Source organism: Heterodontus francisci, chromosome 12 (genome assembly GCF_036365525.1).
Source record: "Heterodontus francisci isolate sHetFra1 chromosome 12, sHetFra1.hap1, whole genome shotgun sequence".
In the NCBI taxonomy this organism is placed as follows: domain Eukaryota; kingdom Metazoa; phylum Chordata; class Chondrichthyes; order Heterodontiformes; family Heterodontidae; genus Heterodontus; species Heterodontus francisci.
The window spans coordinates 23310445-23333918 of NC_090382.1; the positions used below are offsets into that span (position 1 = coordinate 23310445).

The 23474-nt window shown below is 42.4% G+C and overlaps 1 protein-coding gene across 5 annotated transcripts in view; it reads left to right on the plus strand.

The window, feature by feature from the left end:
* Window positions 1-23232, plus strand: part of ebf1a (EBF transcription factor 1a) — a 523139-nt gene extending 499907 nt beyond the window's left edge. For 2 of the 5 annotated variants that reach the window (XM_068043198.1, XM_068043197.1), the window contains exons 14-16: window positions 3728-3907; window positions 9868-10062; window positions 11070-11152. In XM_068043198.1, the coding sequence (XP_067899299.1) occupies window positions 3728-3907; window positions 9868-10062; window positions 11070-11137 (443 nt within the window). In that variant the 3' untranslated portion in view covers window positions 11138-11152. Of the gene's footprint in view, window positions 1-3727; window positions 3908-9867; window positions 10063-11069; window positions 11153-20109 lie in introns of those variants that run through there. The other 3 variants (XM_068043199.1, XM_068043200.1, XM_068043201.1) reach the window with 3 other exon arrangements.
* Window positions 23233-23474: the final 242 nt, after the last annotated feature.

A 23474-nucleotide genomic window follows, 5' to 3' on the forward strand; every position in this document is an offset into this window, starting at 1 on the left:
AACCCAGGATTTCTGCAGGCATGCACGGTTGGTTTTATGAAGGTGCACTTCTTTCCATTGGAGCACATTAGAAATTTAGAAGCCCACTGTGCTGGATTTTTCCGTCCATTCATTTTAACGGATACGTAAAGTTGGGCAGTGTGCATGAGATTTTCCAATACCTGAGATACCCAGCACTAGTGCCTTTTGAAAAATCAGCCCTTGTGTGTTTACATTCAGTAGGAATGGTACTTATAGACTCTGATCACAGCATTTCTTCGTTGAATCTATTGAAGATATTGGTGATATCCATGCTTTGTGGTTTCTTAATGAATCAAGAACCGAGTGAATAATTACCCACAGTCTGTAGGTCAAGCTCCAGGCCTTTTGGTTTGAGACAATGCCACAAAGCAACTAATCATTTTCCAGCAAATGTTCCATTCTGAATTGAAAAATTACCAAATACTTGTTTTTAAACAATGTTATTGTCCTTTTGACATTGACATATAAGATACACACTTGCACCAGGGTGAGTTCGAAATATGTATTACATGCATTTATTGAACTGTCAGTCAATTCTATAAAGGTGTCTATGGATATGATATCCAATACTCTCTGGATCATGTTAGGTTCCAGGCTGCTCCAACAATGGAAGTATCACAGCTTAGAGGTTAACTAGTCAAGGTTGAACAATGTACGTTGTGGGCTTGGAAAACATTCTGGCATCTCCTTGATTAACATTATGGATGGGAGAAAGAATGTTGAACCTTTCCTGGGGACTTTCAGGTTGGGAAAGCTCATGGTGCAACAGTTTGTAGGCAGTCAAGGACAGGCTTGATGAGAAAGGAAGTTTGTCTGAGCATTTTGAGTCAAAAGAGTCCCATCCCCAAAACTAAAGTCCCATCTTCTCAAACTTTAATAATTTTCTTAAATAAAAGCAAAATACTGCGGATGCTGGAAATCTGAAATAAAAACAAGAAATGCTGGAACCACTCAGCAGCTCTGGCAGCATCTGTGGAAAGAGAAGCAGAGTTAACGTTTCGGGTCAGTGACCCTTCTTCGGAACTGACCGAAGAAGGGTCACTGACCCGAAACGTTAACTCTGCTTCTCTTTCCACAGATGCTGCCAGACCTGCTGAGTGGTTCCAGCATTTCTTGTTTTTATTAATAATTTTCTTAATTGCCCTGTAATAAAAATTGTGCTATGTCTGTAGTTACATTTTCTTTTTTATATTAATTTGACACGAATGATAAGTTTCTTTTTGTGAATTATTGCATTCATGAAAGTGAACAGTGTCCTTGACAAAGTTGTAAAGGCCAAGTAAGCTTCAAGCACAGAATCAAGCCTCCTGTACTCTGTCCTAACAACGTGCCTCCGTTCCAACCTCTCCTGTGCTAGTGTGGAATTTTTTCCATTTCCAATATCAGCTGTACTTACGCCCTTTTTAGATGACATGGCCAATTAGTGTCAAATTACTGTTGTGGCGTGGGAACCACATTGAGAAAGGATTGGGTTGAGAAATGTTAAAGCTCATTTCAACTAAGGCCATTAAAGTCAGCAAAGAGAGAGGAGAGGCAAGATTTCCATCACATTAGTCTGGGCTGGATTTGAGACCATGCTCAGAGGTAAAAAGACTCTGCCTAAACCAATTGCATCCTTTTGGATGCTTTTGCCTTAAAAGCTTTTCCCCCCTCTTTTTATAAGGGAAATGTTCTGCTTTGCTGCTCCTGCTGGATGCCAAGAAATTACGTGCCCCCAATTCATGATTTTCTGTCCTGTAAAATATTACAGGTGCATGAACAGGGACTGAAGTTGTACAGTTTCCTGATGTGTCAAAGCAGAAAATCTCTCCTCAGGTCTCTTGTACTGTAATTTGCACCACTGAAGCATAGTATTCCTTGGGAAAAATATTATGAATGCTAATTGTCATGTAAATCATGTAATTTTTTACATTAATAACACCTCCTTCTACATAGACAACCCCACATAGACTGGTGGCAGTCAAGGAAAAAGGGTTACAGCTGGAGGTTCTGCTATTAGAGAATAGCAACACTAACTCAGGCAGCAACCTCTAAAACACATTTTAGAATACTTGAAATGTTTATATGGAAGACTGGGAAAAAGTCAGGATTCACTAACCTTCAAACTGAAGGATTGATCAGTACCTAACGTGGTATATTAGATGCTACTTCACAAGTCTGCTGTAGCTAAGCAGTGAGAAATTACTCTCTCCTTGTAGCTGAAGTATTGCTATTTCTCTATAATAACACTATGTGACTACACTGTGTTTTACTTTGATTGGTCTCCCTCCTAACCCTTCCATTCTTGTCATTATTTGTGATGTGACTGAGCTAATGACAGGTTTCAAACACACAGCACAGGCCCCAAGATAGAAAGAGCCCACTGCAACTAAATCCACATCAAACCCACCTTCACCTCCCTTGTCCTCCACAAGCTGGATATCAAAGTTCACTCCCTGTTCTTGCATTTCTGTCAGGGGTGGTTCCTCATCTTCTGTAGGGGTACAGTTCATTATTTCCTCTCATAAGCAGCACTGCATTTGGAGTTTGATACAATAGTGACTTGTTATTTTAGCACAGATTGTTGCACAGGATTAATTTAATAATTTAATAAACCTCTAGATATGGCACAGTCATACAATGCAATTGTAATGGATGTTTTGGAAAGAGGGTGTTCTGTTGAATTTTTTTCCACTTTCCTCTTTCTCTACAAATTGTTGACTCTTGCTGGGGGATAGTATACAGGGGGTTACAGCTGTCCTCCAGTACCTTCCCCATTTTCATGTCAGCCCCCATAGCCAGTAGAGTATTCTACTGGTCTCGCCCTCTTGCAGCCAGGAACTATGATATTACCTCTTCCTAATCAGTGTAAGTCGTGGAGTTTCCACCACCATCTGAGCTGAGAGAAACTAACTCTTTTCTGAGATCAAGCCTGAGGCTCACCTGCTCTTTACAGCTCAAATATTGGGCTGTGTCATTCCAATCTTGGAGGTTTGCGGGTGTTTTATGTTAGACAGAGATATAAATATTTGCCAAAGGAGAGATTATGTTATCTTAGACGTTGCAACAGTGAAATCTACTGCATTGTGATGTCTACCTTACCCTCATTTCTGTGGATTGGTTATCAGAACATCTCAATATTATGACATTCCTGTATCTATTTCTGCACTGTTGCTGTTATCCAGTCTGAATCAGGATTAATATTTTGTGCAATATGGCAAGGTCCAGATATGTGAAAAAGTCAATGCTTTGAAGTTTAGCATCTCAATGGGTTGACATTTTGTCAGTCTAGAACAACAAAGAGAATCCAATCTTATTTGTTTTATTTTCAAGGAACCTTTCAGAGGAAATTTTCTTTCCCCTTCAATACGCACCAGCATATACACCAACTCTATCAAAGAGGTGGGATGATTCAGCGGGTTAATATCTTCCATTATATCCTTTCCTGGGTTAATCTAAAGAATCCATGAAAAAAAAGGGCTCCTAAACCATGCTGGGCTGTTTTTCGTCCAAACTGTGCTCTCTATTATAAACCACAGCACAAATACTAACAAAAATACGATTTCAAGTATTGCCCAGTCAATTTTATCAACTCTCTCGTGTTTTAGCTACCAGGCCTTTGAAATGATATCCTTTAATATGAGACTGAGGTTTAGATCACTGATGACTGTAACCATGAGAGAAAGATAATGATGATGTATGTTTATATATCCTTTCTTCAATAAAGGTTTTACCCGCAACACAAGCAGTGTGTCGCCTCATGGATATGTGCCGAGCTCCACTCCACAGCAAACAAACTACAATTCTGTGACAACGAGTATGAATGGATATGGAAACGCTGGGATGTCCAATCTGGGAGGTTCTCCTGGTTTTCTCAATGGGTCTGCTGCCAATTCGCCATACGCCAGTAAGTAAAAATAGACACGCACAAGATCCTATCCTTATTAATTGGCTTCACTTCTGGTCCAATATCATCTCCTGTTAGTGACTCACTAAAATCTTAGCAACATTCGCATTATGACCCTCTATACATAAGTCATATACCCCACATCTTTCTGTACTTTTCAATCAGTGATGTATTTGGCCAGTGGATTATATGATTATTTTGATGAACTGATAAAAGTTCCTCTTCCATTTCAAGCAAGGATCTTATTTTACTTAATGGCACACCATGTAAGGTTTCAGCTTAGTTTTAAATTTAGGATGTTAATAGCTCGCAGGACTAACAGCACTGTGGGTATACCTACCTCACATGGACTGCAGCGGTTCAAGAAGGCAGCTCAGCAACACCTTCTCAAGGGCAATTGGGGACGGGCAATAAATGCTGGCCTAGCCAGTGACAGCCACATCCCATGAATGAATAAAAAAAAGGACCATTTGCACAGTTTGGGAAGGTAAAACCTTTCTGATCAAGCTTTGGAGGGAACTCATTAATTTTGCGCCTGTCGCATTCCAAAATCACACTTTATTACAGCTGCAAAACAAAAATAGAGAAAGATGCCAGTCATTTCTTGGAGTATTTTTCTGACTTCAGGAAGGAGGCAGTTAAGCTCTAACTGATTTCAGGACCAGCCCAACATTTACACTTCGCAGGTAGTTTCATACAGATTGCCCTTGGAATAATTGTATACTTGGGACAATCCTTGGGAATTTTCTTGGGGGATTCTCTGATTGTACAGTGTAACTTTGACAGTAGATCAGCAGAAACCCTGAGGACATTCCCAAAGAACCTATGTAGGTGTCAGTAAAATGTGAAGACAAAGGAATGGGAGTAAAGAGAGAGTTTATAACTTAAGATGCAATCTTACTCAGATAAGACTAAAACTGTTCTTTGACTTTCTATTGAGTCTAATAGAAAATTTGTAAATATGTTTACTGAAGAATATCTTGGTTTTTACATAATTGTTGAGTATTGTGTAGATATTTAGATTGCTGCCCTAGCTCTTATCCATCAGAAAGGCTTGTCCTGCTCAACCCTGACCCAACTCAATCTATCCAAAGCAGTTGTTGATCCAATAAAAAATGGATTTAAGGAATGGAAAAGCAGAACACTGGAAATCTGGAAATGCTGGAAATCTGAAACAAAACCAGAAAATTCTGGAAATACTTACAACCAGCATCTTTGGAGAGAGAAGAAGTGTTAACATTTAAGTCAGTTGAGAACTGAAAGCTTATAGAGGACTTTTAAAACTAAGGGCCCAATACCAGAATTTCTGTCAAGCTAGTGTTTATCTCTTGCAATAATCACTTGACTCTTCAGAGTTAGGAACAATTTAGTTAACAAGAAAAGACATCTCAATTTAAGGGACCATCCCTCCAATATAAGGCCAGAAGTGGGGATGTTTGCTGACGATTGCAGTATTCAGTTCCATTTGCAACTCCTTAGATACTGAAGCAGCCCATGCCGCATGCGGCATAACCTGGACAATGTTCAGGCTTGGGCTGATAAGTAGCAAATAACATTTGTGCCAACAAGAGTGAATCTAACCATCTCCCCTTGACATTCAATGGCATTACCATCACTGAATCCCCCACCATATACATCCTGGGGGTTACCATTGACCAGAAACTTAACTAGTCCAACCATATAAGTACTGTGGCTACAAGGGCAGGTTAGAAGCTGGGAATTCTGCAGTGAGTAGCTCACCTCCTGACTCCCCAAAGCCTGTCCACCATCTACAAGGCACAAGTCAGGAGTGTGATGGAATACTCTCCACTTGCCTGGATGGGTGCAGCTCCAACAACACTCAAGAAGCTCGATACCATCCAAGGCAAAGCAGCCGCTTGATTGGCACCCCATCCACTAGATTAAACATTCACTCCCTCCACCACTGACGCACAGTGGCAGCAGTGTGTACCATCTGCAAGGTGCACTGCAGCAACTCGCTAAGGTTCCTTTGACATCACTTTCCAAACCTGCAACCTCTACCACCTAAAAAGACAAGGTCAGTTGACGCATCGGAACACCACCACCTGTAGTTTCCCTTGAAGTCACACACCATCCTGACTGGGAACTATATCGCTGTTCCTTCACTGTCACTGGGTCAAAATCTAAGAACTCCCTTCCTAACAGCACTGTGGGTGTACCTACACCACATGGACTACAGCTCACCACCACCTTCTCGAGGCCAATTAGGGATGGGCAATAAATGTAGTCTCTGCCAATGAAGCTCACACTCCAAGAATGAATAAAAAACAATTCAATTCTCCTATGCCCTCCACAACAGAAGGAATGCAAGGTTGCTTAACACTATCAAGGGTAGAGGATTGCAATATAGTTAGATTACAACCTTTAAATATCACTATATGAATCTCCCCCTCACCCCTGCAATGCTTCAGTTGATAAATGCCCTGCCTGGATGTGCCATTTAAACCAGGGTAGAGCACAGATGTGAACCCTGGTCTGCTTCATTGCATCTTTAGCAGCCAATAATAGAGCAATCAGAAGCTAGACTGAGCATGGATTGCACCAGACTTACTGACTCAGTTTTCCTGAAGAGAGGAAGAATCTGCATCTAATTTCAGTCTGAACAAATGCTCTGGGCTTGGAAATAAGTGGTGTATGGCCAGATGTTACAGATGCAATTTACTGTTGGGAAGCCTTTCTCACCCAGAAATTGTGAGCTCGCTGCCTGAGAACATCCGGCCATTAACATCATGAGCAGAAAATCATGGAAGGAGCTATTTTCATTTATGGACAGCTGACGGGCAAGACTTCTCAGTGGTAGCACATAATGTAAAATCAGCCCCCTTGGTCCCAACAGTCAACAATTATGCTCTTTGTAATGAGGCCTACAAGGACTTACTATTGAGCTGCTGCCATCTATCTGTGTGTTAGTATCATGGAATATCTCCTGTGTAACATCTCCCCTACCTCAGTGATATCCAATGACGAGAATAATTTAAAACAAAGAGCAGAATTTTCACCCGATATGGAGACGGGGTAGGTGTGTAATTCCGTGCTGCCGACTGGTATGCTAACATCATCCTGCCCTGATCTGTATTCCCAGACGCAGGATCAGGGGCGGAAGAGTAAACCAAGAGGCGGGTAGCCAATTGAGGTGAGTTAAAGGCAATTAAGGAATTGTCTAGTCGGCCTGCGGGCCCTACGCGATGTCAGGAACAGGTTAGTTGCCTGGAGGCAGCCTCCCAGTGGCAGACCAGGGGGCCAGTGCTCCAGTCAGACTCTGAGGTCCTCCGGCCTACCTGGCCACAGGCTGCCCTGTGGAGTGGTTCTCTTTCTGCAATGGTGGCCCAGCAGCTGTGGCCATTCTTTATTTTAGATTTTTTAAAGTTGCCGAGAGGGTGCCACAAGATGGAGCCACTCTCTCTCTCTCTCTCACTCTCCCTTACCTGCAACAGCAGGCTGTAGCTCTTTACATGCTGGAGGGCCTTTTATTGACTCTATAGCTTTGAGAACCTCCCGCCATCTTTAATTGGACAGTGAGCGCACCGTCTGGCCAATTCTGGGAAAATCACTGCCGGGCGACTGCTGCCAACAAAGTGCAGGATCAGAACCCCTATTTGACCCCGGCATCAGGGTCCCGACCCAAATCCTGCCCAAAGTTAGGCTCAGGTAATTCTGAAATCAAGAACTAACAAGACTAAAGGTTAAAACTGGGTTCTGTGATCTTGGGAAGACAGAAGCCAAATACATACACCATTGCCATTCTGTGCTGAACTTGCTCATCTCGATCAAGGCAGCAGATGGGTTCTGACCAGTGAGGTGGGGGGGGCGGTGAGGAGAGGGGGAATCAGCTATGATTCCTGCTCCCAGTTGAAAGTGTGTGTATGTGGTAATAATTCGGATGAAGTGTTGGAGAACTATACTTTCATATCTTCAAGAGAGATGAGAAGAGGCAGAAATGGGGCAGATAGAGAGATATCATCAAGTAACAGCACCATCATACATAGAAACATATGAAAATGACAGGAAGGAAAAAAACTATCTGGTCCATCAAACCTGCCCCACACTCATGATGGCTGGAGCATTGTGAATAGCACTTGCTCCCCTCTCGCCATCCACCCATCTCACAGCTCATGTAATCTCCTGGGAGAGGTGAAATTATTGGCTTATCGCCATTGGCTTTTGCAAATGTTTAGGCCTTGTTTTAAACTGGTACTAGTTTGCTAGAAGATTCCGAAGGATTCCAAGTCTGTTCCTTGTGGTTGTTGCATCAGAAATAACTCTTTATACTATCATATTGTGCAGAAACACTCTAAAAGGGATGGGACTTCTCAGTTTACAGAAATGTGACTCATTCTTAAGCTAATGCACAGAAACCATCTTCATTTCATTGTTCTTGTCAGTTTTGATGTTCTCCTATTTTCTGTATTGTCTTCCAGTGTACTGCACTGTGGGTATGTGTTTGTTAAACCTTCAAGTTCTCACACGCAGCATCCTAGATTTAGCAACCACTTAAAATAAATGGGTTACCACTGCAGTAAAATCATTGAAAAATCTACGGAAGCAATTTAGGTCCTTCATGAACACACAAACATGGGTGCTTACACTAGTTTCCCTTCAAATTTATAAATCAAAGATTGCGCTTAATTTGAACACCTTTACGTTATTGTTAATTATTCACAAATAAAAATGCAAAGCCTAGCTGCACCACAGCTGAACGATATTAGTGACCTGATATTTTTTAATCCTTCTCTGACCCCGTTCAGTGTAGTTCAAGGCTTCAGTTTCATACAATGACCAAGCATAGAAATAGCAGCTGATCTCTTCCACACGAACCTCACTTCTATATTTACTCATGGGCTAGATTGAACTTTACAGCAGGGTTTGAGGTTGGTTGCTGGAAGTTCATAAACCTCCCTCCTTGCAGGCTGGCTAAAAGGGGACACTGTCTCTTTAAAAAATAAGAGAGGTTGTTCTTAGTCCAGGGTCACTAATACATGACCTGTCCCATCAGACACCGTCTCAGTCAGGCTTTCTAATTAAAAGGCGTCATTCTTAATTAAATCAATAAACTAATTGCATGAGTAATGATTAAACAACCAGTACTTTGCTCGCATTACAAGGAGTTGAGGTGACCTTAGCTAAAGACATTTTTCTATCTGTGGCTGCTGTTTGCGTAGCTCTAATTTTCATCAATCAATTACGTTTTTTCTTGTACATGCGAGTGTGTTCTCTGATTAAAGAACACTCGCCATTGATAATCATGCAGGGCCAAGGAAGGGCTACGAAGATGTAAGAGCAGGATGATGGGGGAATGGCTAAACTGAACACGCACTGCAGGCAAGCTATTGACATACCAAAGTAATTCCTTGGTCGTCCAAGTGGAAAATGCTGCATTTGTAATTTAAAAAAGCAAGCGAAGGGGCTGTGCCTGTTGAGGTAACTACACCATGGTATGAGGTAAATGCCAGTCGACTGTGGCACTTTTGCGTTGACCGAACCCGCCCACCCACTCCCTCCCCCTCCAAATTTTTTCATTGTTCCTATGTTTCTTGACAAAAATAAAAAATAAACTCAAAAAGGTCCCCCCTTATTTTATTGCCTCTTTTAACTTACTCAACCCTAAACTTGCCACTTCTGTGGATCAGAACCACACCTTTAAAAATAATGATGTTAACCAGCAAACTCAGGGTTTGAAAGGGTTAAGTCACCAATGTCGCCAGGTAAGTGACCCAGCGGAGATACGACAAATCGTTCTACCCAGCTGTGGTCACACAATTACTTTTTTCTCTCAACGTCTTAAAATGACTCAAATTGTCTTGCACCATCATTGACTAACTATCCTGAAAATGGTCGATGAATTGTACAAATTCATATATATATATATTTATATATATATATGAAAAAAATATATATATGGCACCCAAATGGTTGACATATTTCCTCCTTTCTTGTTGCAGTAGTGCCGTCCAGTCCTACCATGGCCTCCTCCACCAGCCTTCCTTCAAATTGTAGCAGTACCTCTGGCATATTCTCCTTCTCGCCAGCCAATATGGTCTCTGCAGTGAAACAAAAAAGCGCCTTCGCTCCGGTGGTGAGGCCACAGACCTCCCCTCCCCCGACCTGCACCAGCGCCAACGCTAACAGTCTCCAAGGTGAGCTCGCACACACCACAGGCCTAGGCTGGTTTCATTCACTATGGTTAGGCCAAAAATCTGTACTTTAATAGTAATACTGAATAAAAAAATTCCAGACACTTTAAACTCTCCTGAAAGTCAGAATACATGTATAAATTGCTATTGTAATGGGCCCGAGCATATGATATTAGAGATTTCTCATCAGTTCTCATCAGTCTGTCAAACTGTGCAATATTGTAACACAGCCCAGACGCGTAATGCATTTTTCACAAGCCTCAGTAGTCAACCTTTGCGTTAGAATGAAGTTAAAATGTCTTATTAGCTGGCTACCCTTTTTCTAAATTTACTCTGCCACCAAGCTTGTTACAGAAAAAATGTTTTTGCAGTGTCATCCTGTGAGACTTTTGTCACAAGGAAACAGGCCAGTTGAATGATGATTAGGATGGAGGCAAATCAGTTCTGCAGCAATTATTATGCTAACTCTGAAAGACCTGTCACCGCTTTTGTAGTGCCAGCCCTACAGAGTTCTTGCTTGTTTAGCAGAATAACAGTTAAATATATACCTTCATGTATATATATATATAAATCAAAGTCACCATTCACTTCCTGGGGGATTGATGAAAACAGCAATATATAAACATACAAATTAGGAGCAGAAATAGGCCATTCGACCCCTATGGCAGTGGACTTGGTCCCATGTGCCACCTTTTGGAACCTTACTCAAGTGGTTTCCATGCCAGTATCATCACTTTTAAGACATCTTTCAAGCAGGATCTTTCAAGGGGCCTCTCTGAATGAGGAGCAACAGCAGATCCTGATTGTAAAACGAACAGTGCAGTAAAGCCAAAAGTAACGTCTTTGTCCGTGTGCTGTCCAATCTCTGTTGCTTTACCTGTTTTAAAACAAATGAATGGCTAGACTAGTGTCTCTGTCCATTGGAAATTACTAACATCATCTCTTTTTCTCCTCCCCCACCCCCCCCCCCATCCCCCCTTCTCTCCTTCCTGTTCTTTTCCCATTGTTAGACCAGTCTTTTGTGGACTCTAGCAAGTACTCCACTGCAGGGTCACTCCAAGGGCTGTCCTTCTCCTGAATTACGTTAGTACCAACTTCCCTCTGTCTTCCATTTCACTAGAGCTGAACAGTAACCTCATTTTTTGACTGTATATTGTCGTGGACTTATTTAAAGCATAATTGATGTTGTTTGATAGGCACCATCCGTGCAATGATAAACAATGCCCAACTAGGAATCACACAACAAAGGCAATGATTTTAATTTTCTTAACGATTCCTCGCAGACAAAGGCAAATTCAGCAAGGCAGTGCTTCTGAAGCTAAGCTTCGCTAGGCAGAAGTATGGGTCAAAAAGAGAGCATAAGTCACAAATTTCCCATTGTTGCTGCAATCTGGTGAGGATCCCTGCCTCACCCTCACTGCTGAAATTGCTTTCAAAATGATGGTGGAGCTTTACTGTTCCAAACTTCTTGATGTCTTGGAGGATGTGTTGCTGTCAATTCTTCAAACTGTCTCAGAAACACAGGGCTGGATTTTATCAGCCCCTTGGAGGCGGGGTTGGAGGCGGTGGGGGCGGGGGGGGGGGGGCACATAGAATTGTGATGGGTGGCAGGTTGCAGAGGGCCCGTCACCGCCCCGTCACCAAGTGATTTTGCCGAGGGTGGGATCGGCCAACAATGGCCTTTCCACTCAGAGGCCAATTGAGGCCCTTAGTTGGACTATTAATGACCACTTAAGGGCCTCTTCCTGCCGCCTCTAGGATCTAACCTGCAGTAAGGGGTTCCTCTGCCACATGGGGAAGGCACCTTGTAAAATGAAGTGTACTTCCTGCAAGCGTGGGGTGAGGGGCCCTCCTCCATGGACAATCTGGCATGCACAGGGCCTGCTGGCAAAACCTCCACATCCATGGTCCCCCTTACCCCTGGACTTCATGCCCACCCTTGCTCACTGGGCCCTCCAAACTGGCCCCGAGGACCCCGCCCTCACTTACCTGAGGTCCAGGGTTCTAGCACTGGGCCTGGGTCTAAAGCCTGTGCAGTACTGGCAGTGGCCACCGCTCCTGGTGGCATGGCTGATACAGCTGAGCTGCCGGCCCTCTGATTGGCTAGCAGCTCTTGGAGGTGGGACCCCGTCTGTAAAGGGGTGGAGATCCCGTCACTGGAAACTTTTCCTCTGGAACAATGGAGGATTGCACCAGGGGGCACGAAAAGGCCGAGGAGGGGTTCCCTCGCCTTTTCAGCCCAGTGCTGGGAGCACTGCCACCTCCACAAGATCCTGTCCACAGTGTGCAACTCTTGGAGCCTCTGGTTCAAAGGTAGACCCCAGGTTTGGTTCCTGGTCCATAACTGAGTCAGCTGTGCTCAATGGCAGGCCATTGCAATTTCTCGTCACATGAGTTTGTAGTGTTGAGGTTTGACTTTTGAGAACACTGGTGTAAAATATTCATTAATAATGTACGCTCCCGTAATTAAGAAGATTGCATCCATCCTACAGTCATAAATTGAGGTATACCAGCTCCACTGCTTATACCACATGCTATTGAACAAGGTCACAGGAGCTTTTCTTGGCTACTGACTCTCCATGAGTTACAGTGAAAAACGTGAATCTTTTCTGCTGAACTGGTTTATTAACTGTCTATGTCCAGGTTTGTACAGCCAGGGTTTCAACAGGAAATCCCAAAGTATGCTCGCTGTTAATACATTTTAAAATTGGGTAGGAGCTGGCTCAATTGTTAAATACGTCACCAGATGCAGTGCTGAGCCAGTACATGCCTGTCGAGTCCCTAACTTCATCCCCTCTCTGTGCTGTTAGCTAATCTCAGAAGAAGAAAAGAAAGCAAGCCTTGCATTTAGTGCCTTTCATGACTTTAGGTCAACCCGTAGTACTTTACAGCCGATGAAGTATTTTTGAAGTGTAGCTGCTGTTGTCATTTAGGAAACGTGGCAGCCATTTTGTGCACAGCGAACTCCCGCAAGCAGCATTAAATAATCTGCTTTGGGTGTTTGTCAAGGGATAAATGTTGTCCAGGACAACAGCGATAACTCTCCTACTCTTCTAAAGATAGCGGCATGGGATGTTTTCTGTCAATCTGAGAAGCGGATGGGACCAGGTCTTGTCTGAAAGACAGCATCTCTGACAGTGCAGCTCTCCCTCAGCACAATTATCTCCAATTTCCATGGGATGGAAAGAAGGAAAATCAAAAACAGCCAAGATACTCCTTGTAGTGTCCAAGGCACTTGCTGGGGATGTGCATGCATCAATATCAGATGAGATTGGGGTTAGTTGTGATCCCCACAGTCTCTCCTGTGCTCAGTTGAGCTGCCGACACTGTCTGAACTCTCACATGATGAACTGATCACTTGGACAAGGTACTGGTGGGCGGCCAGTGTCCAGATCGAGAAGGAGTCAGCAGCTAGCGGGGAGGGGTGTTGTGGAGGTGGGGGGAGGTGGTGGGAAATGAAAAAAAGTTGTTTATCGTTTTGACAACCCCTGGTCAAACTAACATCCGATAGACGGAAACAATTACATTAAAAATTGTACGTTGTCAGCATGAAGGCAAAACAAGAGAGTGGGAGAGACTGGTTCAGTTAAACAGGCCACCTTTGCGTGTGGGCTAATAAGAAGGTCATCCTGGGAATTGAAATTGTTTTCCTCTCAATTTTGGAAAAAAAAGCCCACAGGAATTTTATGATAAAAATCTTCTTGCAGATTTTGCTTCTAATAGTCTCAGATCAAAGATACTACACAGGACAAAAAAAGCAAAGTAAGTGGGTGGGTGGAAGTCAGCTGGGGCAGGGGGTGGAGGGGCAGGGTAAGAATATTATCTCTTTAAAAGTGGCAGCATTGTATTTTACCTACACTGTCCATCTGCAGGACATGTGGCTTGTCCATCAGATTGAGGCCGCTCACTGCATGACCTGTTTGTGAGTTCTAGTAACTCGAACTGCATGGGATCAGAACTGGTTGGCAATGTGTGTTAACTCACAGACTGTGTGCAGTCCAACCTTCCACTGTCTTTGTCTTTCATCATTAATTAGAAGGCTCAGCCCCCAACTTTTCTTTTTTTCCCTACTCTGTGGTTTCTATACCACAGTGATAACTTGCAATCTGCCATATGCCCTTGACACCTAGAGGAGAAAGTTCCAGAATATCTTATCGAGCGGATGTTTCTTCCATCACATCAAATATTTATTATTTTGCTGAGTAGGAAGCTTGGCCTCCTTGCCCTTTCGTGTCAATAAATTAATATTTGATGCAAATAATAAGGAAAGCCTATGTTATGATTTTTGTTCAATTTTGGTTGGCGGCTCACCATTTTATCTCTGTCGTGGCCCAATGTTCAAAGTTTATTAGAAGAAAGCACTTACAGTTATATAGTGTTTTATCATGCTTTGCAGGATGCTTCACAGTCAGTGGATTATTTTGAAATGCATTGTTGTTGTCCAGGCAGCCATTTAGCTCGCAGCAAGGCCGTGCAAACAGGAAATAGTCAGTTCACTCATATTTTTGGTGTTGCCTGAGGGTTAAATGTTGGCCAGCAGATTAGTAGAAGTGGCGCTGACACTTCCCTTCCCTTCCTCGACTTCTCTGTCTCCATCTCTGGGGATAGGTTGTCTACTAATATCCATTATAAGCCCACCGACTCCCACAGCTACCTCGACTACACTTCTTCACACCCTACCTCCTGTAAGGACTCCATTCCATTCTCCCAGTTTCTCCGTCTCTGACGCATCTGCTCTGATGATGTTACCTTCCATGACGGTGCTTCTGATATGACCTCCTTTTTCCTCAACCGAGGATTTCCCCCCACTGTGGTTGACAGGGCCCTCAACCGTGTCCGACCCATTCTCCGCACCTCTACCCTCACCCCTTCCCCTCCCTCCCAGAACTGTGACAGGGTTCCCCTTGTCCTCACTTTTCACCCCACCAGCCTCCATATCCAAAGGATCATCCTCCGCCATTTCCGCCACCTCCAGCGTGATGCCACTACCAGTCGCATCTTTCCCTCCCTTCCCCTGTTAGCATTCCGAAGGGATCATTCCCTCTGCGACACCCTGGTCCACTCCTCCATTACCCCCACTACCTCATCCCCATCCCAGGGCACCTTCCCCTGCAATTGCAGGAGGTGTAATACCTGCCCGTTTACCTCCTCTCTCCTCACTATCCCAGGCCCCAAACACTCCTTTCAGGTGAAGCAGCGATTTACTTGTACTTCTTTTAATGTAGTATACTGTATTCGCTGCTCACAGTGTGATCTCCTCTACATTGGGGAGACCAAGCGCAGACTGGGTGACCGCTTTGTGGAACATCTCCGCTCAGTCCACAAGCAGGACCCTGAGCTTCCGGTTGCTTGCCATTTCAACACTCCCCCCTGCTCTCATGCTCACATCTCTGTCCTGGGATTGCTGCAGTGTTCCAGTGAACATCAACGCAAGCTCGAGGAACAGCATCTCATTTACCGATTAGGCACACTACAGCCTGCCGGACTGAACATTGAGTTCAATCATTTCAGAGCATGACAACCCCCCTTTTACTTTCATTTTTAGTTATTTTTTCTTCCTTTTTTTTACATTCTTTTTAACATTTTTTACAATCCTTTTTTTTGCATTTATTTCATTTCATCTTAGTTTGTTCAGTTTGCTTACCCACTGTTTTTTTTCAGGTTTGCATTTGCTGCTGTTCAATATTCAGTGTATTTACACCTAATCTGTACTAATGCTTTGTCTTTCAACACACCATTAACATATTGTTTGCCTTTGCTCCGTGACCTTTTGGTCAGCTATGTGGCCTGGACCAATCTAGACCTCCTTTGTTATCTCTTGCCCCACCCCCACCTCACTTGCTTATAACCTGTGACTTTTCTAATATTTGTCAGTTCCGATGAAGGGTCACTGACCCGAAACGTTGACTCTGCTTCTCTTGCCACAGATGCTGCCAGACCTGCTGAGTGGTTCCAGCATTTCTTGTTTTTATTTATTATAGTAGAACACCAACTGAGTGAATGCCAATGACACATAGAGTGGTGAGAATGTGGAACCCTCACTACCACAGGAAGTGGTTGAAGCGGGTAGCATAGATGCATTTAAGGTGAAGCTAGACAAGCATATGAGGGAGACAGGAATAGAGGGATATGATGATGGAGTTAGATGAGGAAAGTTGGGAGGAGGCTCCAGTGGAGCATAAATGCTGGCATGGGCGGGTTGGGCCAAATGGCCTGTTTCTATATCATATATCCTGTGTTATCAAGTGGAACTCCCCTTCACCTCTTCAGATAGTGCCGTGGAAATGTTTATATCCACCTGAAGGGCAGGGGGGCAAAGCCTTTATTTAACATACCATCTAAAAGGCAGAAATAGAGATATAACTTTCTGGACCTTTGCTCCCAAGGAGCAAGTATCTTCCCGGATGCAAAGGTCAGGAGAAAGGGGGGCGGGTCTCTGGCTCCTTTACATTGCACTGAAATATCCAAGTGTGTGGTAGGGGGGAGGGGGTGGGGGAGGGTAGCAGAGCTGGGATTGCACTGCAGAGTTTTGAGGCTGATTGTGCCAATGTCAATGAGGCAGGAGAGGGTGTTCCTGTCCTCACAACTTATTTTCTTGGGACAACCCTCACTGGGAAATCCATTGTAGGGACATTAGTTACAGATCTGTTAAGGTATTCCTCCTCCCTCCACCCCACCCCCCAACCCTCGCTAGCCTCCACCAACTACACAGGGGTCCACCAACCCCCCTCACTCGAGGCTGTTTCAAGGGAATTAATCACTGCTGGTCTCCATCAGCAGTCAGAAGGGCCCACTCCACAGGGCCCTTCCAGGCATTCAAATGTTCTACCCTCTTTTGCCAGCATTCACCCCTGTCTACCCCTTCGCAATTTTAATGGTCCAGGATGGGAAAATCCAGGGTGCATCACAACCAAGTCCAATCCTGATTTCACCCAACATCCACACACTTTCCAGCACTGAGGTCAGACATTCCTTCCCCTCCCTAACCCAGATAAATACCAGAGCTAATAGTAGCACCTTGACTGCTGCCCATGCTGGGGTTTCCAACTCTGGTTGGACATATTCCTAGAGGTTTCATCACATGACCTCCTGCCACCAACCGCTCCGCCCACTCTCTTGCCATTGGTCACCTGGCATCTCCATCCTCAGTGCGCCACTTTCTCACGGCCAGTTAGAAAGTGATCTTCATTACCCAATTGGATGATTCTTCACTCTTGTTTCTGACAATCTATGAGATTTTTATAACTAATAAACAGAAGTGTTTAAAGAAATGAAAAAAAATTATATCATGATGACTTTTCTCCCAGGATTGCTCGCAGCAGCATCCTGAAGATTAGTCTTCAATTCCTGGAGTCTCCAGACCATTACCACGCTGAGATCTATTGGCTCAAGCATAGCTTAGGAATCTTCTCACCTATAAGGCAGTGCCTTTAATCTTTTATGGACAGTTCCATGCAGTCGTTGATTAGGTAAAGAGGTAGGACACTCTTTAATAGAGTCTAACCACAGGCTGCGAGAGGGTTTATGGTTTTGTTTGTATTGAGTCGGTGGTTAATACTTGTTGCGAAAAAGAATTTTGGATTCCCAGGCAGAGGGAATGAATTTGAACAGCAATCTCTCAATGACACTCCTACCCTCAGCCTGGAGTCCCCAGGCCAGCTGCTAGTTGCACCAAGTGTGGTCACTGTTGCTGCATCTCACTGGGGGCAATAGAGGACCGTCCCTCCTCAGCTAAGAGCACATCCAAATAAAAGCCGATTGCAAAGTTTGCAGCCGATGTTGTTTGTTGGCCTTCCTTGCACAGGATTTGAGAGCAGTAGTGGGGGGAATTGGAAGGACAAGGACAGTAACAGGGGAGGGGAAAGTAAGACTCCAGCATTAAAGCACTGGAACGCTTCAGAAATAATTGGTTCATTGCAAAGTGAAACAAGGGCAGAGGCGTGTAACAAAAGTAAGACAATTTGACCACCAATAAGCCCGAAGCTACTATTCTCTCTCTCTCAATTGTTATTAATTATACCCAAGAAATACAGAAGCAATGTGTACTATTTTTAAAACTCCTCTGCTACCATCCCATAGATCATTCTGCTGCCATTTCTGGATTCTATTTCACTGACCAGAGGGGGCGGGGTGGAAAAAAAGCACCTTCCTGTCCTTTGACGTCTGGAGGCCACCAGTACTGAGAGATGGGAGATTCTGATAACGCTGAAATGATAAACAAAAATCAGATGCCAAAAGGGAGAGGGTGGGGGAAGGAGCTTCTACAGCTGCACAACAAAAAAGAGCAGGCTGCTGGATGCCACTTGTGGAATTTTAGAAGCTTCCTGGTCCTTAGTTGGACCACTCTGTTTCTCAGCTGTCACCAGAGTCAATTCCCTCAGGGATCTGGACTGGAGCTTGTTATTGGATTCAGTTCCTATAGACTCTTGTACACACGGATAATGCATCCTGGTTATTTTGTATCAAAACAAAATATAAAAGGGATACGCTTCTTTTCAGCAAGAAAGGAAATCTTTCAAAGGATTAACAGTCGATCAGAATAGTTGATTCAAGCTCTGGATGCATCCAGTTGCTTAAGTTGAACTTCAGGTAGATTAAAGAGGGACAAAAAAGACTAACACAATTTGTCACACTTTAGCAGATTTCTCAACTTTTGTTTCCGTTGTGATATTGATTATTTTTATTGCATTTTCTTCTTTTTGTTTGGCAATTGTACCCCCTTTCCTGAAGATGCTACGCATCCCAAAAGCTTCTTGCTGACCTGATTCACCATTCATCCTAGAGCCTAGACAGTGAGTGCCAGGCAACTTGGCCTGGGGGGCATCAGAGACTCAATCATGTCCTTACATAGGAACAGTGGTTGATTCTCCCCCTCCCTAGCCTGATGTTAACTGTGCTGGCTCAGTTGTTAGCCCAACTGCAACCCTCTAACTCAACACAGACTGGCAAGCAAACTTTCATCTTCTGTTCTGTATGGTTTGGTATCACACTAATTCATCAGGAACTTACTTAGATGATACTGCCTTATATCCAACAATATTAATTAGATTAAGCAAATCATTGATGTTTTGCTTTTGCTGTATTAATAGCCCTGTCATTCAAAATGGCCACCAAGGAAGGTGACACAATTAATAATAGTAAAGAAAGGTGACTTCCAACTCATTCGCAGTCTTTTGGTTTTTCAATTCCAATTACAGCCATTTCAACTTTGATAGCTTCATGGAATAGGGTTTAGCTAATTTTCCTTTCTTTCATTTCATTCAAACACATGACACAGCAAAGTAAAGGAGGGAGAGAGGTCATCATGTCATTTACACATGACTTTCCATTGTGACAAAAACCATCTGCTACAATTTTCTTTAGCACCTTTGTGGAATAAATCAGCTGGCATATGAACCGTGATGGGAAGGGTGTGTGCTAATGCTAGTTTGAGCACCCAACCTAGGGTGACGTTCCAGTTGAAATCTGAAGGGTCGCTACATTGTGCCATGCTTCAGATGGGAATTTAAATTAAAAGCCTACCACCCTCTTTGAGTGGTTCAGGTGTAAGTTAAGAAAATCATGGAGTTTTCCTGGTGTCCTGCTTAACATTCTCCCCTCAGCCAATTACAACCATAACAATAAAAACATAGATTAACAGATCATTCCTCTCATTGCTGTTTGTGGGATGTTGGTGAGGTAGAATGGCTGACACGTTTTCCTACATAACAAGAGTCACTGTGCTCCAGAAGTAATTAATGGATTGGAACACTTGGATAAAGCATGATTGGACACTACTGAAATATTAAGGGCTCTGCAGTAAAGACTCCACAGTTGAATAGGTTGCAAGCACCCACTGTTAAGGTTCATGCACTAAGAACGGCTACTTGTGAGAAAGTGCCTGGCATCTGTGGAATGGTAACCCAGCGCAGTTCAACACCTTCAGAACAGGTGGGAGAGCGAGTAAAAAGAAAATGAGCAAATGTGAATACTGGGTCTTTCTGAGTTTGTTGTCTTCTGTTTCTGCCTGTGTTTTTCACTTTTCAATAAAAGTTTCTTTTCCCCATTTATGTTTTACAGCTATATCCGGCATGATAGTTCCTCCAATGTAGATAGATCCCATGCCTTGAAGACTGCATCTGTCTGCTGGCGATTATGATGAATTTTGTGCTCCATGAGGAGATGAGATGCAAGACCCGCAGATGAATGGAACTTTTAACTCAGGCCTTTTGGAGAGGGATTGTGTAGAGTTAAACAATCACAGTAACACTTTTTAAACCTTCAACCTTGCCAATTCTGATGAATTGAATGCATGGTGACAATTTACATGTTAGGTCCCACATATTTGAATGGGGAAAACAAAACAAAATTGTTCTAGGTTGACGAATGTTCACCTTTTCCAAATGCTTAAATCCAATTTATTCATTTTAACAAAACAATAAATGCCTTTTAGAGTCAGAAAGTTCTGGAAGGAACACTGTAACAGAATGTGATGCTTAATTTATAAAGAGAATCAGATTTGACTGAGAGAAACAAAAAAGTGTGTGAAGGCAGATGAACTGAGTAGTGATAATTATTAGGTGGAAAAATTTAGAGAGTTTAGAGTGTGATAGTTGGTTACAACCTGTAGATTTGACAATGGGGTTTTTAACTGTAAATGGATTGAAAGATGCTGAGTTTGGATATCGCTGTGTCCAAATTCAGCATCAGCTGTTACAGTGCTAATGCTATTTCATAGGAGGCTCTTCTCTGCTTGTGGGCTGGTTGAGACTGTAGATATAACAAAAAAAAATCCAAAACAAGACATAGGATTAACATGCAGAGATCCTGCAAGCTTTAATGATGTCGTGGAACTTAAGTAATGAACTGCCTGGTAGGGCAGAGCAGAAGGCAAAAACCCTTGAATCATTTAAGAAGCAGTAAAATGTTGTGACATGAGGGGTTGAGACTGTTGGTTCTTTCCGAAAGGATGAACTGACTTGTGCAGAATTGCTGTCGTCACTCTTATCTGTCTCTTAAGGGCCGAGGAAAGGGTGGTGTGCAGGAATGGCATCAGCTGGTATTTTGGACTTTTTTTTGTGCTTTCTTCATTGTGTTGCCAATACCAATGCCAGCCAGTTGTTGCTGTACCCAACCCATTGCCCAAACTTTGGCATCAGTCGTGTCCGATTGTCTTGTTTCTTTTTAAAAAAAAATTAAATCAGGAATAGGAAATACGACTACAGATATTACAACCAGCACTTCATTAACAAGGGTTTGTACATTGTGAAGGACTTTGGAAAACGCAATATAGTTTTAGCTGCTGTATTTACAGAGGTTGAAAGGTAGACAGAATCAAAAATACCAGTGCTGTGTGGGGACAGATATAAAGGGGGATTTTTGTTTTTGAAAATTGCTATTTTATTAGCACTGTATTGAGAATGCTCTTAATGTACTTTATCAAGGATCCATCAGAGGTCTGATGATGCATTATTCAATAATTTTCCGCTGTATTGTGTTTGTATGTAGTTATAAATATTGTAGATTTTTTTGTGAATTTTTTCTTTTGCCAAAGTTGTTTAAATATTTATACATTTCAATGTCTTAAATACAATTTCCAATATTAACAAGGAATTTTATTGCATAAACTTATTTTTTTGCATCCCATTTGTTCGTTACTGCGAGTTCACTACTATTCATTTTATTTTGCTTGCACATCTTTGCGTAATTAAACACGCATCAGTTTAAAAACAAGATTTGTGTTTTTTTGTAAAATATGCTTATAAATAATGTATTTATCTTTGGAAATTTGTACATTGCTTTGTTTGGGTTGTGTTCTTTTCCCTATTTGTTTATTCCCTGGATTAATTTTAATATGTAAGTACGCTAATACATGGGAGGTGTCAACAGAGTAAGCCATTTACTATTGTACCTGAGTAAGAAATTGTTTAAATGTGATTTAAAAGTTTTCTTTGCATTATATATATATATAAATATATCATATTACATTTTTTCCAATTGAGTCGATATTGTGCTAAGTATTGGTTTAGATCATGCTTCCCGTTTTTTTTAAGTCATGTCAAAAAAAAAGCCATCGTCTATTTTTATATTTTTTTGTAAGTTGAACTGAATCGTCAAGTTTTTTTAAAAAAATTGTGTGGCAAAAAAAGCAGCATCTTATTCGATAGCATTTAGTTCTGTAGATTTAAGATGGTAAATTTTGTTTTTCTGCAGCTTATGAAAGGTAGCGCTGTTTTAAATATATTAATATGCATGGGGTACCCTCTCCACACTGGGCGATGGCCACTTCTTTTCTGCAGTAATACAGGGAAGAAAAAAAACATTTAAAATAAAACTTCCACTTGCTTGTATTTCTCTCTCTCTTCCTCTTTCTCTTTGACATTATTGAAAATTCTATAAACCAGCAGTTCGGATGCCTTAACAATGCAAAGCTTATTCATTTCAGTAAAACATTGTACCCTGAACCTGAATTGTCCAAAAAAAAGGGAAATCATACATTTAAATATCGTTAAAATGAGGAATTTTTGTTTTTTTTTAGAAAAAGCACAATTTTAACTGTTTTATTACCCTGAGAAATGTACCTCTTTTGTTGCCATATAACCCACACAGGGTGCGACAGTGCTGCAGTCATGCAGTGCTCCCAGTTTAATATTTCAATGGCTTTACAAGGACATCTTCAGTCTCACTTGTGATGTGAAAAACAAAACAAAAAGAAGAAATTTGAAGATTTTTCTTAGGGGAGGAATGAGGAACAAGCAAAAGCTGATGCTTGGGAAATGGAAAAGATTTGTCATTTTTGACCAAGTGATATACTGTCCTTGTCCGAACCTCTTTTCAGTCTCCTCGGCTGAACTAGTACAAACATGCTTGATATCAGCTATTGTGTAAGCGCTGGCGATGGACTATATATAAAGGAGTCAACCGCAGACTTCAGACTTGAACACTGAAACGAGAAGAAAACTTTGGTGATGGAAATGTGAAGCAATGCCTCCCAGTTGCCAACGTCAGCCGTAGTCTCATTTAAACTGATTGCCTTCCACTTCCTTTATGTGAACTGTTGGACACACTGTACAGATAAATGGTTAGACAAACAAACTACTGTAGAGATTGTTATAAATTTTTTGCAGAAATTTGAGCTGTAAAAAACTTTTCAACTTACACAATATTTAATTAAAGTTACTTCTTGTCTGTGAACCTGGACTTCTGTGTTCAATTCGTAGTGCGCCTTTAATTTGGGATTGATAATTTTTTTGTTAGCCAAGGGTATTACGGGTTATGGAACCAAGACACATGATGGAGTTAAGATATAGATCAGCCATGATCCAATTGAATAGTGGAATAGGCTCGAGGGGCTGAATGGTCCCTCTTGTCCCTATGTTTCTAAATATTGAGGCATTACCCAATGAGGGGTTATTTTTGTTAGGTGGGTAATGAAT